This window comes from Triturus cristatus, chromosome 9 (assembly GCF_964204655.1).
Source record: "Triturus cristatus chromosome 9, aTriCri1.1, whole genome shotgun sequence".
NCBI classification, from domain to species: Eukaryota; Metazoa; Chordata; class Amphibia; order Caudata; family Salamandridae; genus Triturus; species Triturus cristatus.
This window is the reverse complement of record NC_140592.1, coordinates 1,043,079,221-1,043,094,579: the sequence shown is the minus strand read 5'-3', so window position 1 is coordinate 1,043,094,579 and position 15,359 is coordinate 1,043,079,221. Positions and strand designations below refer to the sequence as shown.

Sequence of the window (15,359 nt, the reverse complement as noted above, 5' to 3'; positions counted from 1 at the left end):
TAATACTTAGAGTTCAGTGATGTCGAACAGATGATGCACTCCACCGCGTATCCTTTGTCATGCCACGTCGTGCAGACGCTTGCGTTTTTGGTTGATTCGCTCTTGCCATGCATGACTGTCTTTAGCCTCAGTGTGGGAGCCGGGAAGCACTGTATGTTCCCGTTTTTGCTGAGGGAGAGTTGGCTGCATTCAATGCTTGTATGGTCCCAGTTCCTCTTGTGTATGTACGTGTTTCACATCAGCTGTTCAAACACTGCCCGCAGGTTTGTATTGGTGGCCGTCTTGCCTTATGGGGAAAATGCTTGTACCAGTGCTGCTTTGGCGAGGTGTTGTTACTCAGCCGATAGGTGGCGCTGTGCTTTTGAGGGTAGGTTTGCCGGTGTTCTTCACGCTTTGTTGAAGCTGGCAGCCAGGTGGCGCTGCAGGCTAGATGGCGCTGCAGTGACTCCGCTCATGCTCCTGAAGCTCAGACAGGCCTGGTGCAGGAAGGTGCTGGGGCTGAGGACATGCACGCAGGGACACACTGCGCTAGTGCGGTAAGGCGGCTCCTACCGTGTCTTTTCTTCGGTCTACCCGCTGCTGTAGACTCGCTAGATTGTGCTTTCAGAACACGGTGGGCCCCGTCGGGGTCGTCATATTAGAGTCTGTTGCTCTCCGGGTGCCGTACACTGGGCCGCCGCTAGGTGGCACCTCCGACGTTTCTGATCAAGGCGTCGGGAGCCATTAATCTGGTCGCAGGCAGCCGCGGCAAAGTTCCTGTACCTGCGGGACGCTCTCATGCAGGCATGTACTTGGCTCCTTTGGGCAGATCGGGGCTACACAACTCGCGCGTTTTCCAGCGCTGCTGGTCCGTGTGCATGCAGGATATAGGTATTGGCACTCACCCTGGCAACGGCCGTGAGCTGAGTCTCGGTTGTCTTCCCTGAGTCTCCGCTGGCAGCTGGGTTCCTTCTCCGTTGACTGGTTAGCATGCTGGCTCGCAATAGGCGTGGGCTGCGGAGGTAGGTGGCAACCTTCTACTTCCGGCCGTCGCTCTGGGTGACATTTTCCCTGTCACGGTGGTGACGCAGGTTCCTATGTAGTACGGTGGTGACTTATTGTGCACAGTACACTGGGTGCTAGTCCAGTAATAGGCAGTGGGGCAAGCCCACTGGGTCTTGCAGATGCCGGGTGGGTCTCGCCGCGGACCTCACACGCAGGATGTTAGGGGCCTGTGTGTGGCACTTGGGATGCGCTTGGGACGTTCGGTGCTGATATGCACTCTGTCGCGGCACTGACCGTGGGGCTTGCAGGCAATGTGGGACAGCAGCGCTAAGATGCCTCGGGCGTGATGCTGGCTGTGACGCTTCACTAGTTCAGCTGATGCCTCGGGCTGGTCCGGTGAGTCAGTAAGGCAGGGATGCCACTTGGCTGTGCAGCGCCTTGTTCGGACGTGGCAGGGCGGCTCTCCCTGTTGCCCCAGGGCGAGGGTCACGGAACCTTTTGACTGCAAGCACTCACAGTCCGCGTGGCATCGGGTCCCTTGCTGGCATCACGGTCTCTCACTCTCACCAGAGTGGATCGTCTCTGCGCTGTAGTTGGTGCCACATGGGGAGCGCTTTTCCCTCTTATTTCTGGCGAAACCGATGGGCAACACGGTGAAGTATGTCGAAGCTTCAGGCATGCTTCCTCCCCATGCGGGACGACGCAGCGCCGAGCTGTGGGCACGCGGGGTCAAACCCGCCTCGTCGCCAATGTTGTGTTGGGCCTCTGGCCCGCATTACATAATCGGTAGACACAGACACCAGGCGAGGTAGTGCAGTAACTGGCCACGAGCACGTGCACTCGGGCTCTTTTATTGACGGGGCCACGTCACTCGTGACACCCGTGATGGATGGGTGTGGGGTGCAGTGTGTCCAGCCCTCGAGGGAGTGGCTGGGATTACAGATTCCTGTTGAGACACTAGAACGTGTCTCGCAGGACACTACAGAGGGCCACCTGAGAGGCTTCTGATTGCACTTAGTTAGAAAAACTGATTATCAAATTATAAAAGTGTAGGGGCTGTTCCTCTGTGTTTCTGCTCAAGAGGATTACTTTGCACAAATGGAAGAGGGAAAATGTAAGAATCTGACATTGCACTCTTTAAACACAAGATTATAGATATAAATAAAAAAAACTGCCATCCTGTTCTTTGTTTGGAAGATTCAACCATCATTCAGAAACTGACCAGTAGCCAAAGCCTCCACTCGAGTCTCATTCTACCGGCATGCAGCACATAGGCGCCAATCAGTGTTGGGGAATTTTGGTGGGTACTTGGAGGTATCCCCTTTCTCTGTTGACTAGAGTTCTCTTTTGAACAAAGAAAAACTAGAGTGCTAATATCTTCTTCATTGTGTAACTAAAATGCAAATTATGTGGCTCATTTTCTGTCTGCATTTATATAATTTATTGTGTTTTTTTTAGCTAGAAATACATGTTTGTGTTGAATCTGAAAATTTATAAATTTAATTGCTAAATACATAATTATGCGGTAAACACTACAGTTACAGAATCACATATTCTATGACCCTCACCACGGTTTTATCAAGTTATTCATGAACATAAATATTCTAGTTAGAATAATTTCCCTTTGTTCCCTGCGTTTACAGAATTTTGTCTTTAAGATAGCTACACCAAAATAAAGATGTAATGCAATAAAAAAATTGCCATCATTTAATGTGTTCCTATATTGCCAACACAGTGTTCTGATGACATTTACAAACGTCATAGCCTTCAACCTCATGGTTTCTGCGGTTACAGAACCCCTTTACTGACAGTCTTGGACCCCATTTCATGGCTATAGATATATATATATATATATATATATATATATATATATATATATATATTGTGGGCAAGGCCACTGCGTTGGCCGAAACGGGTTCTGAGCGTTTGCATTGATTGAAATATTAAGTGCCATCTTGGCAAACACAACAGCAAAATTGAAGTTGTCCGTCTCTCTGCTTGGTGCCTGGAAGCGCTTTGGAGTGGTAACTGGATATATATGTATATGGCCACTGGAATTATTGGATTGTGTGGCGATTGCCGCATAATTACAGGTTTGACACATTTGCCTCATGATGCATCATATGCTGCATAATCTTTTGGCTCCTGTACCCCCATTCATAGGTGTCCAGAAATCCTCATATAATCGCCCTTGGCGTAAATTGAACCTTGAGCAATTGAACGCCCTTCTTGCTCTAAAACTGCCCAAGTTACCTACGGATCCAGATGTGGCTTATAAAATCTTTTGCGACTGGATTCTCCAAGTACTGGACTCTCTTATCCCGGGCAATTGGTCCAAGTGCCCTACTTCTCAAACCAATCCTTGGTTTTCCAAAAGACTGGCTGATATGCGCAAAGCTTGTAAAAAACTGGAACAGGCTTGAGATGGGATTATGATCTGTCTGCGAAGAGATGTTATCAGATTCCCATCAAAAGATATCATCAGGCCATTCGGGCTGAGTGTGCTGCTTACTTTGCTAAGGAAATTCAATCTAGTAGCAATCCATCTAAATGCATTTTTAAAATACTTAATGATCTTAAATCCCGGAAAACTCCTGTGGCCTCTGGGATCACGTCTAAGCAGCACTGCGAGGACCTTGCTACCTTTTTCGTAAACAAAGTTGAGACTATATATAAGTCCTTTCTACTGGCCCTGCCTGTCCAAGCCTTGTATCCAGGCCCCCTACCGTTCACACTCTTACAGTTTTTCCTCATGATGAGCTCTGCCTGCTCTGCAGCAAAATTAAATCTGGCTTCCCTGCAGACCCGCTCAAGCCGGACCAGTTTTTAAAATTTCCGCCTGTGGTTTTGGCACCTCTGTGCCAGTAAATTATTACTTATTCTCCACAGCTATGGTTCCGACGCAATGGAAACAGGCTATGGTAGTCCCCCCCCACCCTCCCCCCCCCCCCCTTCTTAAAAAGCCGTCATTCAATCCAGCAAAATTAGATAACGTTCGCCCTATCTCTCTTATACCTTGGGCTGCTAAAATCACTGAGGCACACATCAATACCATCCTTACTGCATTTTTGAATACCAATGTCATCCTGGATCCCACGCAGAATGGTTTCCGCACAGTACGGAGACCGCGCCCCTCGCTGTGAACGAGTATCTGTGGACCATTCTAGATGCGGGCAATACCGCGGCACTGATTTTGGTGGATCTCTGTGCCACGTTTGACACTGTCTCTCACCAGATCCTTCTAAACCGTCTGGAGGAGGCCGGAATCGGTGGTTCTGCCTTGGAATGGTTTAGATCCTTCCTCTCCGAAAGATCTTTTCAGGTGTCTGCCCCGCCTTTTCTTTCCTGTGTCCAGGGTGTGCCACAGGGCTCTGCCCTGAGACCCGTGCTTATTAATTTGTACGGAGTGAGAACTGGTGGCCAAACTCCCTTGGGAGCGCACCTACCCCTAAATTGGTGGTGAAAAACTTAGGGGTATGGATGGACTCAACCCTCTGTTTTCAGGACCACACTAAGAAATTAGCTGCCAAGTGTTTCGGTCTATTACATGGACTGAAACCCCTTCTGGGTTACTATGACCTGTCCACTAGACAAATGATTATCCAGGCGGCCATACTATCAAGGCTTGATTATGCTAATTCGCTGTTTTGGGGGGTGAATAAAGCTAAGGTCATGCGCCTACAAAGGGTCCAAAATGCGGCTGCCAGAGCTCTTTTGGGTCTCCCAAGAAGGCGCCCCATCTCGGGTGCTATCCGGCGATTACACTGGCTGCCGGTGGCCAAGCGCATAGAATTCAAAGCGCTCTGCCTTGCCTTTAAAATCCTGAAACTTTCTTCCCCCACTATTTGACTGATGTGCTGGTCACATATACACCCACACACCATCTACGCTCTATGGGGTCATGCTTGGCTCTTGTCCCAAGGGTAAAACGTTTACGTGCCGGGGGACGATCTTTCCGCTGTCTGCAGCCAAGCTTTGGAATTCCCTTCCCCCTCACATTCGCAGCCTGGACAACTACCTGTTGTTCAGGAAGGCAATAAAAACCCATCTCTTCCCTGTGGCTTAGACTTTAGTTTGCAGTCTGCCTGTAGCAAGCACCGGGACCCCTCTTTGCTGAGGCAGCTGTTGCGCTATACAAGTTGGACTAACATAACATAATCCGCAGATTATAGCAATAAAATGTCGTTTCTGGCTCAAACAGTTCAAAAGTTACTAAAAACCCAACTGCTCATGTAGCCACCCAGTGGAAGCCCTTTTACAATTGTTGACTGGACACTTTCCTGTTGCCTATTGTCATATTTGGGTATTAAACTGCCACTAATGAGGTGCTTCCAATGCCCAGTGTTAACAAGTGTAAAAAGTACAAAATAATGAAGAAATACTATCTAAAAATGTGCTGCATTATGCTGCATAATTTGCCTTTTCTTGCTGCACAGTTTTTCCCTCTCTTCTGTCTCATAATTCCAGTGGCCCTGTATATATCCATGAAATATGACAAATATTTCATGGCTGACACTGAATTTGGAAAATATTGAAAATTAGGATTTCATCATGAATAATAACAGCCACAAACCACTCAGCCAATATTGACTGTTGTCTATTGCTTAATTAATATTCTCCTCATGAAAGGTAAACAAACTTTGAACATTCTAAATGCAATCATTGACGATTGTTGCCGTACACTTTACAGAAAACAACTTCCACAGTTTCTCCCTTTTGCAGATAGAATGGTTGTAACAAAGCTATTTTTATTTTAAGATTTTACATTTTTAACTACAGAACTATTTTTCTAGTCTTTTTTTTTCTACAGCCCAAGCAGTGTAATCCTTATATTTCACTTGGTGTTCTCAGTAATGATTTCCCAGTTTGAAAAATTCCTTTTCAAGTCAGTTTCCCCAAAACAAACATGTAATATGAAAAAATCCAGAATAGGTAACAAGTAATATGATCTCATATTGACATCCTGGGATTCTGGTGACATTACTAATCACTCTGCCTTCAGCTTCATGGTTTAAGATGGCTACAAAGCCCTATATAAGACCCTTTTACACAGGACGTAGCATCTCTGTAGCTTCTGTTAAGTCGTATATTGCATTGAAAATAGTTTTTTTGTTTTGTTAATAACATTAGCGCTGTTCGATGAACCTGCTCAAAACTTTAAGGCAACTTTGGCTTCTTCATGGCAGGTTTCGTATAGATCCTTCAAGCAGACACCACACAAAAGCGGTGCGGGGGGGGGGGGGGGCATAAAAGTGCTGTTTCCAAGTTTAATTGCCATAGTACTCTTTGCTACTTGGTGCAGAAAGAAAATGGCTGAACGAAAACACCAAATTTGGCATTAAGATCGCACTTTATTTAAGGAAGGGCCTTTGCTTGGTTTTGTGTAAATTCGTTAAGTACTTTTTGAGAAATTAGCAAATAAAAAGGATCTTGGATTGGGCATGAAGAGGTTAAATTCTAAACCGATCAGGATTGTCAATCTGCAGAGTTCCATGAACCTGGTTTCACAAAGAACTGCAAATTAAAAAAATGAAATACTCAAATCTGATTGTCTAAGAACTTTCTCTCCTGTCTGCTATTTCAAGTATTAAAGGTATTGAGAGAAGTACACCTTGGCACCCCTATGGGATACCCCTTGTAATATATATTTGTGTTTTTTTGCATGGGGTTCTTCACATCTGCTTTGCTGTTCCCAGCAAGCCACCCCAGTTCCACAGAGCCTGGCCAGGACCCACAAACACAATGCTGCTTTTGGAGCATAGACCTGTGAACCCAGGGCAAGCTTTAGGGACCCATGCTGACCCATTCTTGGATTCATGGATCTGGTACTGGACTGCAGATCTAGCAAAGGACCATGAAGCATGCACTGTTGTCATGCTACCAGGCATTTGTTGGCCCAGGGCCTTGTGGAGGACCGCAAATCCAATTCAGGGCCTGACTGTCAGTCCTGCACAACGTGGGTTGGCAATCAACAGAGGGCGGGGCATAGGGCTCCGCTGGCGGTTGGGTGCAGGGTGCTCTTAGATGTGATATTTGATCAAAATTAACTCAAAAACTCAATGGAGAAAAAACAAAGGGTAAAGTTATGGTTAACTTTTGTTATAACGCTTTTAAAAAAAGATTCAGAAACTGGTCAAAAACACAGTTAAAGTGCAAATATGGTTGCAAATTAAAAAAAAAAAAAAAATACTTGAAATTCAGAAATTATGGTTAGGACCACAATCCATAACTTGCACAACAAACATGCAAACCATTACTGGAATACCGAATGCGATGCAGATAACCTCACAATATTTATACTGATAAATAACACCTAAAAGCACCATGTAATTAAACGACACATAATCAATTAAACAAATAACACTAAATTAACACTCCTCTTTGCCAAAGTGGTATGGGTAACAAGAAATGTCATCTAACCTATAAGGTGTTTCCATTTCTTCCAAAAGGTTTATCAACCACATTACTATGTATAGGTAATAAACAAATTAACCTGGAATTGCATCACCCGTCGTCTGTGAGTTGGCTCTCTTCCGAGCATTGGAAACCACCAACTAGTCCAAAGGCAACTGTCCTCTTATGTAGGTAGGGTCCACAGGAGCTGGCCTATATTTTTTGTCAATCCTAGGGTTTAGTACTCTCGCCCTTGTGGTCTCCTTAAAAATGTCATTAGCCGGTTTTAGGACCCCTTTCAGCATGGGCAGAGTTTTAACAGATCTTTCTGAGGTAGAGAAGGTATCCATCAGAAAATCATCCTCAATAGGATCAGTGTGGAGCTGTACATCATGATTTTTAGCTGCTCTCTCAATCAAGGCATTGAAAGCAGCAGTATCCTCAGTAGGAGATGTTTTTACCACATATGCCTGTGTGTCTGGAGCAGTTTGGGGGTCCCCTGTACCAGTATTGTCCACCCAAGGTTGGTTTTGATCCTCAGAGTCCGTGTCCACAGGATAAGTGTCCTCAACATCACCAGTATCCCCTACATCCACATCAAATTGTGTGGGTGAAAATGACTGAGGCTCCTGGTCATAATATTGAATATGTTCTTCCAGAACTGGTGATGTGGCCCTTTTCTTCTTCAATGGAATTTTGTATGGCTCCATTGATTTCTCTGGCAGTATCTTTCTTTTATATATTGAAAGTCTACCAGTCTCCGCATCGATAAACTGCCTTGGCTCCTCATCTTCCTGAGGTACTTCGACAGCCCTCTGTACCAGTGGCATTCCTGTTGGTGCTTCGACAGTTTTCTTCGGGTCGACCCGTCTTTGCGGCTCGGGACCCGTCTTTGCGTCGAACATCTTCGGTCGTACTGCCGGTGGTAGTCCGAATTTTATGTGCGTCGACGCGATGTGAACTGTGCTGACCGTCTTCGGCTGCGGGGGTGCTTTTGCGCCAAGCACGGAAGCCGTGTCGTGGATGCGGAGTAACGACTCCGACACCTTCTTCTTTAGGAAGGGAGACGGTGTTGTCGATTCGACACGTTCCTTCGATACCCTTTTTGACGTGGCATCTAACCCCGAACCAGACGCCGTGTTCTCGACACGAGGCCTGGGATGGGTCGGTTCTCGCGGGTCGCTCTGTATGTCTGTGTCGACCATCCTCTGCGCCAATTTTTTCGGGTCGGCAACCTTGACCTTGGTCTTCAGCGCCGCCTTCGGCTCAAAGGCCCCATGAGATCTCTTGGCGTCGACGGCCTTCTTTTGTGTTTTCGGCTCCGAGGGCTTCGAGGCCTTGTAGCCGATGAGAGACTCTTTCACTTTCGGTTTCGAGGTAGGTGCCTTTGCCTTCAGTTTCGATTTCGTTTGATCGAATGATGGCGCTTTCGATACCGATGGCTCTTTAGGGTAGTTCGACGCCGGGCCTTTATGCGGTAGAACGAGAGGAATGATCTTGGGTAAGGCCTTGTGGCGTTCCCTCGACCTGAGCCTTATCGAGTGCCTCTTTGGGCCCTGTACCGACATGTGGGCCTAGCTCATCTTCCGAGCCATCCTCCTCGGCCCCAAGGGCCTCTTCGTCGTCTCCTACCTCTTCGACGACATCATCCTCCTCTTCATCTACTATACGCTCGTCCTCGGCATCATAGTCGGATTCTCGCTCCGAAGCCGGATCCGATAGCTCCCCCTGAACTTCAAGGTCCACGACCTCCTCATCTTCGGTCCCGAAGATGTTGTCCGGGTTTGGCGTCGCTTTCCGCGCCTCGAGCCGAGCTGCTCGACGTATGCGAAGGGTCTTCTTCGATCGAAACCTGGAACACGCCATACAGGTGGCTTCGTCGTGGTTTGGAGAGAGGCACTTGTTGCACACTGGGTGCACGTCGAAACGAGCATACTTAGCGTTGCAAAGAGGGCAACGCTTAAAGGGGCTATTCGATGTCTTGGGTTCCATCGTTGATGATTTACTCGAACGCACTCGACAAAAATACTTGGCGCCGAACGAAAACAATACCGACGAATTTAAAGGCCTAAATACTCCAAGAGCTAAGATTAGGACATCCGAACCCAATGGCGGAAAAAAACAATCAAGGATGGAGGGGATGCCCATGCGCACTGTAGTCCAGGGGAGGAGCCACCTATCTCGTGATACTTCGAAGACTCTTCCAGGACAACAATGTGCAATCATCCAGACCCAACACTAGGCGGCGATCTATGCACAGATATGAATGTCAGCAGCCCTACATGCCAAGAACAGATGCATACTGGTAAGTAGCATATTCGATTAACCTGGAATTGCTACTTAGTTTAGAACAGGGACCTAGAACCTTTTCTGCAATAGAAGCTACTTATGTTCAAAGTACAACATCCCAAAGCTACTTATTAGTGTTGTAACAGTGACCACAACAATCCAGATTACATTAATGGCCACCATATGCAAGATTACTAGCAGTGACAGTGATTACATCCGTGCATCAGACAAGATTGCCAGCAGTAATGTAAAACAGGCTTTGCCAATTTGGAATGCTTCTACACAAGTAATTCATAAGAGCCATAGCTGCCATGTCTCTTGCACCACATTAGTATTATTAGTAACAAGTCTCCCCAATGCCTCATGATTTATCGCTGAAATATCTGCGTTAAATATACATTGGAAATCCATCATTTTTTCTTCAAACATGGCCTTAAAAGTTTTGAAAATAAACACTTTTATATCTCAAATGCGCACTCAATTTTGATATGCACGTACTAATTCACCAGGCAAAAGTTCTTAATTTAGAAGGCTGGGCTGCACACAGAGCTAACAGTAGCTCACGAGCTACTCGTTGGAGAAGGCTGGTTTAGAACATATGATAGTGAAGTGCTAGTTGTACTCATGCCTATGGATTTTTCTTCTATATGATGTATATGATAGAATCAGACTGTGCAACATCCTTATCAATTGCTTGATCACAGATTTTTGTCTTCACAGCTGATCAATGGGGAACATGTTGGTGCTCTTGCAATGAGCGAAGCAAATGCTGGCTCAGACGTTGTATCCATGAGATTGAAGGCAGAAAAAAAAGGTATAAGCTCATCGTGCACCACGGAGTGTTATCCATTGCCATTTGTATAGCCCATGTTCACCACTTGTGTAGTTTCATAGTCCTGTTAACCGGTGCGAGGAGTTCTCATGAGGGAACATGTTGCATAGTGTGTTTGGGTAGTATGACCTAGGTGAGATGAGAGTATTGGTATACCCAGGTCCAAAGATGTACTCCAGTTCTGGTAAAACATCATTACTTCATTAGAAGTCTGTGTATTTTTTTCATATAAATGTTTTATTAAGATCGTTGCCTTTAAATCATTGTAAGTTAATCGAGTTAGAACATTATGAAAACCTTACATTTTGTACGTACCCCATCAAACTCTTAAATACTTGCACATTATTTTTTATAAATGACCAAATGCTAATGCCACATCCATATATCTCGTTTTAACTAATAACATTTTTGCAACATCATATTTTAAATTGCAATATTTCATAAGAAAATGTTTTAAGTTACAGAACTTTCAATATAAATAGCAATCCAATTAAAACATTAGTACAATTGGATTTAATGTGACACCAACAATAACCTGCTATAAGTTTTAACTACCTGACACATGCTGAATGTATGAATATAATTGATTAATAACTATTCTAAACTTAATAATCGTCACCGTTAACAACTTGTTAGCAAGTCCAGCCATGTAATGTACCGGAAAGTTTGCACCTAGTGTCTCTAATCCTCAATTTTCTGTTTTCTTTGACTAAATCTATATTTTCATCTTATCCATGTTCGTGAGATGAATTTTATTACAGTATGAAGAGGAGATATATTCACTGATTTTTAAATTCTGCGATAGAATTTCCCTAGCAGTAGGTCGAACGCTGCTTAGAAGCCAACAAAACAACCATTTGAATTATTTGACTGATCTATCGACTTTTGACCACGGTACAAAGCAATCTGCTTTGGTGTGTGATGTCTGCTCGTGATCTAATATCCACTTATTTGGGTGATTTAGAATTGCCTTCAAACATACTTTAGCCCAGAGATCTATTAAGCTAATTAATTCGTTTTTGGATGAGAGTGAAAATCATTTTAAAAAGGAGGACCTTTACTGCTGCACCTCTCCCAAGTCGGGGAATATGCTTGAATGTGAAATTCAACAAAATAATTAAGACATTTGTGAGATCCACCACTCTTGATTCACTTTTATTTTACTTGCAGGAATGTTATTGGGGCCTGTTCCTTTGGTTAGATGTAATTGGGGGAAAAATAATCTAGAAACTGACAGAGTGAAATGTTCCACCAGTAACGCATCTGATGTAAACACATCCTGATTTGATAAATAGCCCATGGCATCATAGCCAAAAATGTAACCCACTGTGCTTCTGATATTACTTTCAGCAAATGGAGAATGGAGTCCTGTATTCCATACTTTGCAAGAATAAAGAAAAAGCTAGAATCTGGTCAATTTAGTGCCTATAATATTTAGATTCAACATACACTATTTATTTTTTTGTGTAAACCACTTTTGAAATAATTGCAAGGGAGTACAAATGGTATCCCAAAATGACCCCCTTAATTGTTTTAATAGTAGTTGTCTTTTCTTCCTTAGTTGAGATTGGAGTGTGAAATGTTTTATCAAACCAAGTAATTTTTGTTTTTAATGGAAGCCATGTTTCAAGAAAACAGAAAGAGGTCTATGATCACTTCCATCAGTATTAAAGACAGACAATTCTTTTTCTGACATGAGACGGATGTTTTTGAGCATCTTATCTAGTCCTGGGATACATTTTTTTCAGGTCCAGCATCAAGGTACGGAGAAGTAAGTGGAAGTTGCTTTATGTCTATTTGATGCCCGGATAGGCAATAGAAAAGCATGTTGGTAGTTAAGAAAGAAAAGTTTACTGACCATGGTCTTGGAGCTGCAAAGCACTCATCTAAGGTGTGTCTAGCAGTGCATGGGGGTTAGTGTGGCCTGCTGCTAAAGCTGGCTAGGTCCTAGGGTAGGGATGAGCGATAAAGTGGAGGGGTAATCTGGCATATCAAAGTAGGTATTGGACTCTCCAAAGAACTTTAGTGCATGGCAGAGCATCACGCTTCAAATGCAAGCGCAGAACGCTTCTGCAGATATGGTTTGGAAAGGGGAAGATTTATAAAGGGGTATTAGGAAAGGAGATGAGAGGCAAAAAGTTGCACCTTATTCGAAGAGATTCTTATTTGGAAGCAGAAAAGGGAACAACATGGATTTGTGGACGATAACCTCAAGTAAAAAGAGAAACCGGTAATATGCAGGCATAAAGGAAGATGGAACAATGTTTGGGGGGGTGGGAGAACAACCATGGGGAAAGGTTTTAGGATTTAGTAAGGAATGATGAGCTTTGAGAAAAGGCCATGGAGAATATGAGAGTGAAGGAGATTGTGTAGTCAAGTCCTTAATTCATTGTATTTTGGTAAGTTAGTGGCATAGCTGTTGCAAAGGATTTAACAGACTATATCCAGAACGCTGGATAAAACTCTTGGACACTAAATAGGGAAGAGTAATTCCACACCCTGAGAGATTAACCATGGTTAGCAAGGTTGACAAAGTTAAAATGTGACAGTCTAATAATTTCCTCTCATGAAGGTTTGCTAGGATGCCTTTTGCACAGCAGGATGAGGTCATCAGACTTCCAATCAGCCCATGTAGGATTCCGCCTTGAAGATGGGAACAATGACTAGTATGAAGGTATTGTGAAGGGGCCCACCCTGATATAGAATACCACGGAGGGAAAGTCTAAGTTGTGTGCTAAACACCCTTGGCTACTCAAGTGCACAATACAGAGCAGACTGAGGAGTTCCTAAACATATAAAGAACAGCCAGATGCAAGATTGATTAGATTTGACACTTCTAAGGCACTTAACAGTGACCACATTGGAGATCCCACTAAAGTATCCAAAAAAGTGATGAATGCTTGAATTAATCTCAGCCATTGGTAGTTACTTGGGCCGCATCCCTGTCCATTGTTTTTTTGCACACCGTGCCACCTCAGTTTGGACTAGGCCTTACAGAATGCTTTTAAAGCTGGGTGGCACGTGTTATGAAAAAGGTAACAAGGTGAGCACCCTGTTGGCACAGCACTTGAGTATGCAGCAGGCCAAGAAATTCATTGAAAGAATAAACAAGATGGGACCTTTGCGGTAAAAAGTAAAAGTTAAGAGGAGTTTAGGAAATCTTTCTGGCTCTTAACTCCCAGGAGATTCAAGATGAGAGGAGGATCAAGAACAAGCTGACCACTTAAGGAGGTCCCACCCTAACCTCCCAACAGAAAAAAAGTACTGGAACAATTCTTGGGAAGTCGGGAGAGCTCTGAAGGAGATGGGCTCGGCCAAAACCATGAGTCCAAACAGCTTTTCAGTTTTATTTTATAAAACCTTTATATTATGCCTGGCAGAACCCCTAACCGTGCTGCATAATGCTTTTGACCATCTTTCAAGTGTCATGTTATCTATGGAGAAGACAGACATTTCTTTGATTCATAAGACTGTAAGGGACACAGAACAATGTTCCTCATTTAGACTGATTGCACTACTCACTGTTGACCTTAAAATCTTGAAAAAAGTCCTTGCAACAGGCTGGTAGTATACATGCCGGGTCTTGTAGACACCATCATGTAGGGTTCGCAAAGGGCTGGCAAGTGAGGCACAATGTCAGAAGAATTGTCCACCTCCTTGAGATGGTGACACGAAAAGATCCTTTTAGTCCTGCTCAGGTTTGGACACTGAAAAGGCGTTTGACAGGGTTAGCTGGGAAAACCTGGGCAAGCTCCTAGCCTTAATGTACTTTGTCCCCAACAGGTCTGTCTGGATACAAGCAAATTACAAGAATCCTGAGGCGCTGGGTGTGTCCCCTCACAATATTTTGTTCTTCAAATAGGGTTGATGTACAGCTGTCCGTTATCTCTCCATCTTTTTGGTTTCATGGCCGAGCCATTGCCGATTGCCCCCCGGATGGGATGATAGGGGTCGAGTGACATTTGTCTGGATTATTGTATAACGTCTGCCTCTTTATTTGTATTATTAACTCTTATGTTCTTGTCATTATCCCTAGAAGCTTGGTAACCATTCTGAAAGACATTGTGATTTTGCATTTCAACATCAACCATGGGGAAATTTGAACTGCTCAATCTAATGTTTACAGGGCAATAACTAGACCAGTCTACCAAGGTTTGTTGCTTTGGGTGGGCCGCCTCTTAGCTTCGATACCTGGTACTATATATAATGAGGAGGATAGAGTCCTGGTATAAAGTGAATTGTTCTGAACTGAAACGGCAGGGTAGAGTTGACTTCCATAAATGAAACTCTTTCTATGTGCCCTGGATAGGGAGAGGATATGTTATCATCAAAGTCCTGTCCTGACTGCTGTACCTGTTCCAAGCTCTCCCAAAGCCGATCACTGAGGCTAAGGTTTGTTTACTAGTGAAGGACCTAATGATTTTTGTGTGGGGGCAAGAGCTAGCTGTAGGTTGATTAGATCCCTTCGTAGCAGAGAGGGGGCCTGGCTTGCCCAGAATTCATAGCATATTATAGGGCAGCACATTTAACGATCACTGTAGAAAAGACAGTGATGGAAATGGAGGAAATAGATGTTCATAGACAGAGCTTTACTGTACCGATCTCTCTGGTACCTTTCGTGATTTTCTTCAGACTTTGTAAGGCTTACTTATCCACTCTGGTCAAAACTGTATTGGAGGTTTGGAATAAAATATCTAGAGATAGGCAGATCATGTTTCCATACCTGAACACCTATATAAATTAAAATCCTGACCTTTCTCCATCCCTGCAGAAAGATGGGTATATGTTTTGGGTGGAGAGGGATAGCTGGGTCATACGTGATTTATTTTTGTGGAGGAAATAAAACTGTAGGAAAGATTAC

The 15,359-nt window shown here is 44.3% G+C and overlaps 1 protein-coding gene across 1 annotated transcript in view; it reads left to right on the top strand.

Moving 5' to 3' along the window:
- Positions 1-15,359, top strand: part of IVD (isovaleryl-CoA dehydrogenase) — a 314,006-nt gene that overhangs the window by 172,031 nt on the left and 126,616 nt on the right. The window contains exon 5 of the mRNA XM_085626876.1: positions 10,387-10,480. Coding sequence (XP_085483002.1) covers positions 10,387-10,480 — 94 coding nt within the window. The remainder of the gene's footprint in view (positions 1-10,386; positions 10,481-15,359) is intronic.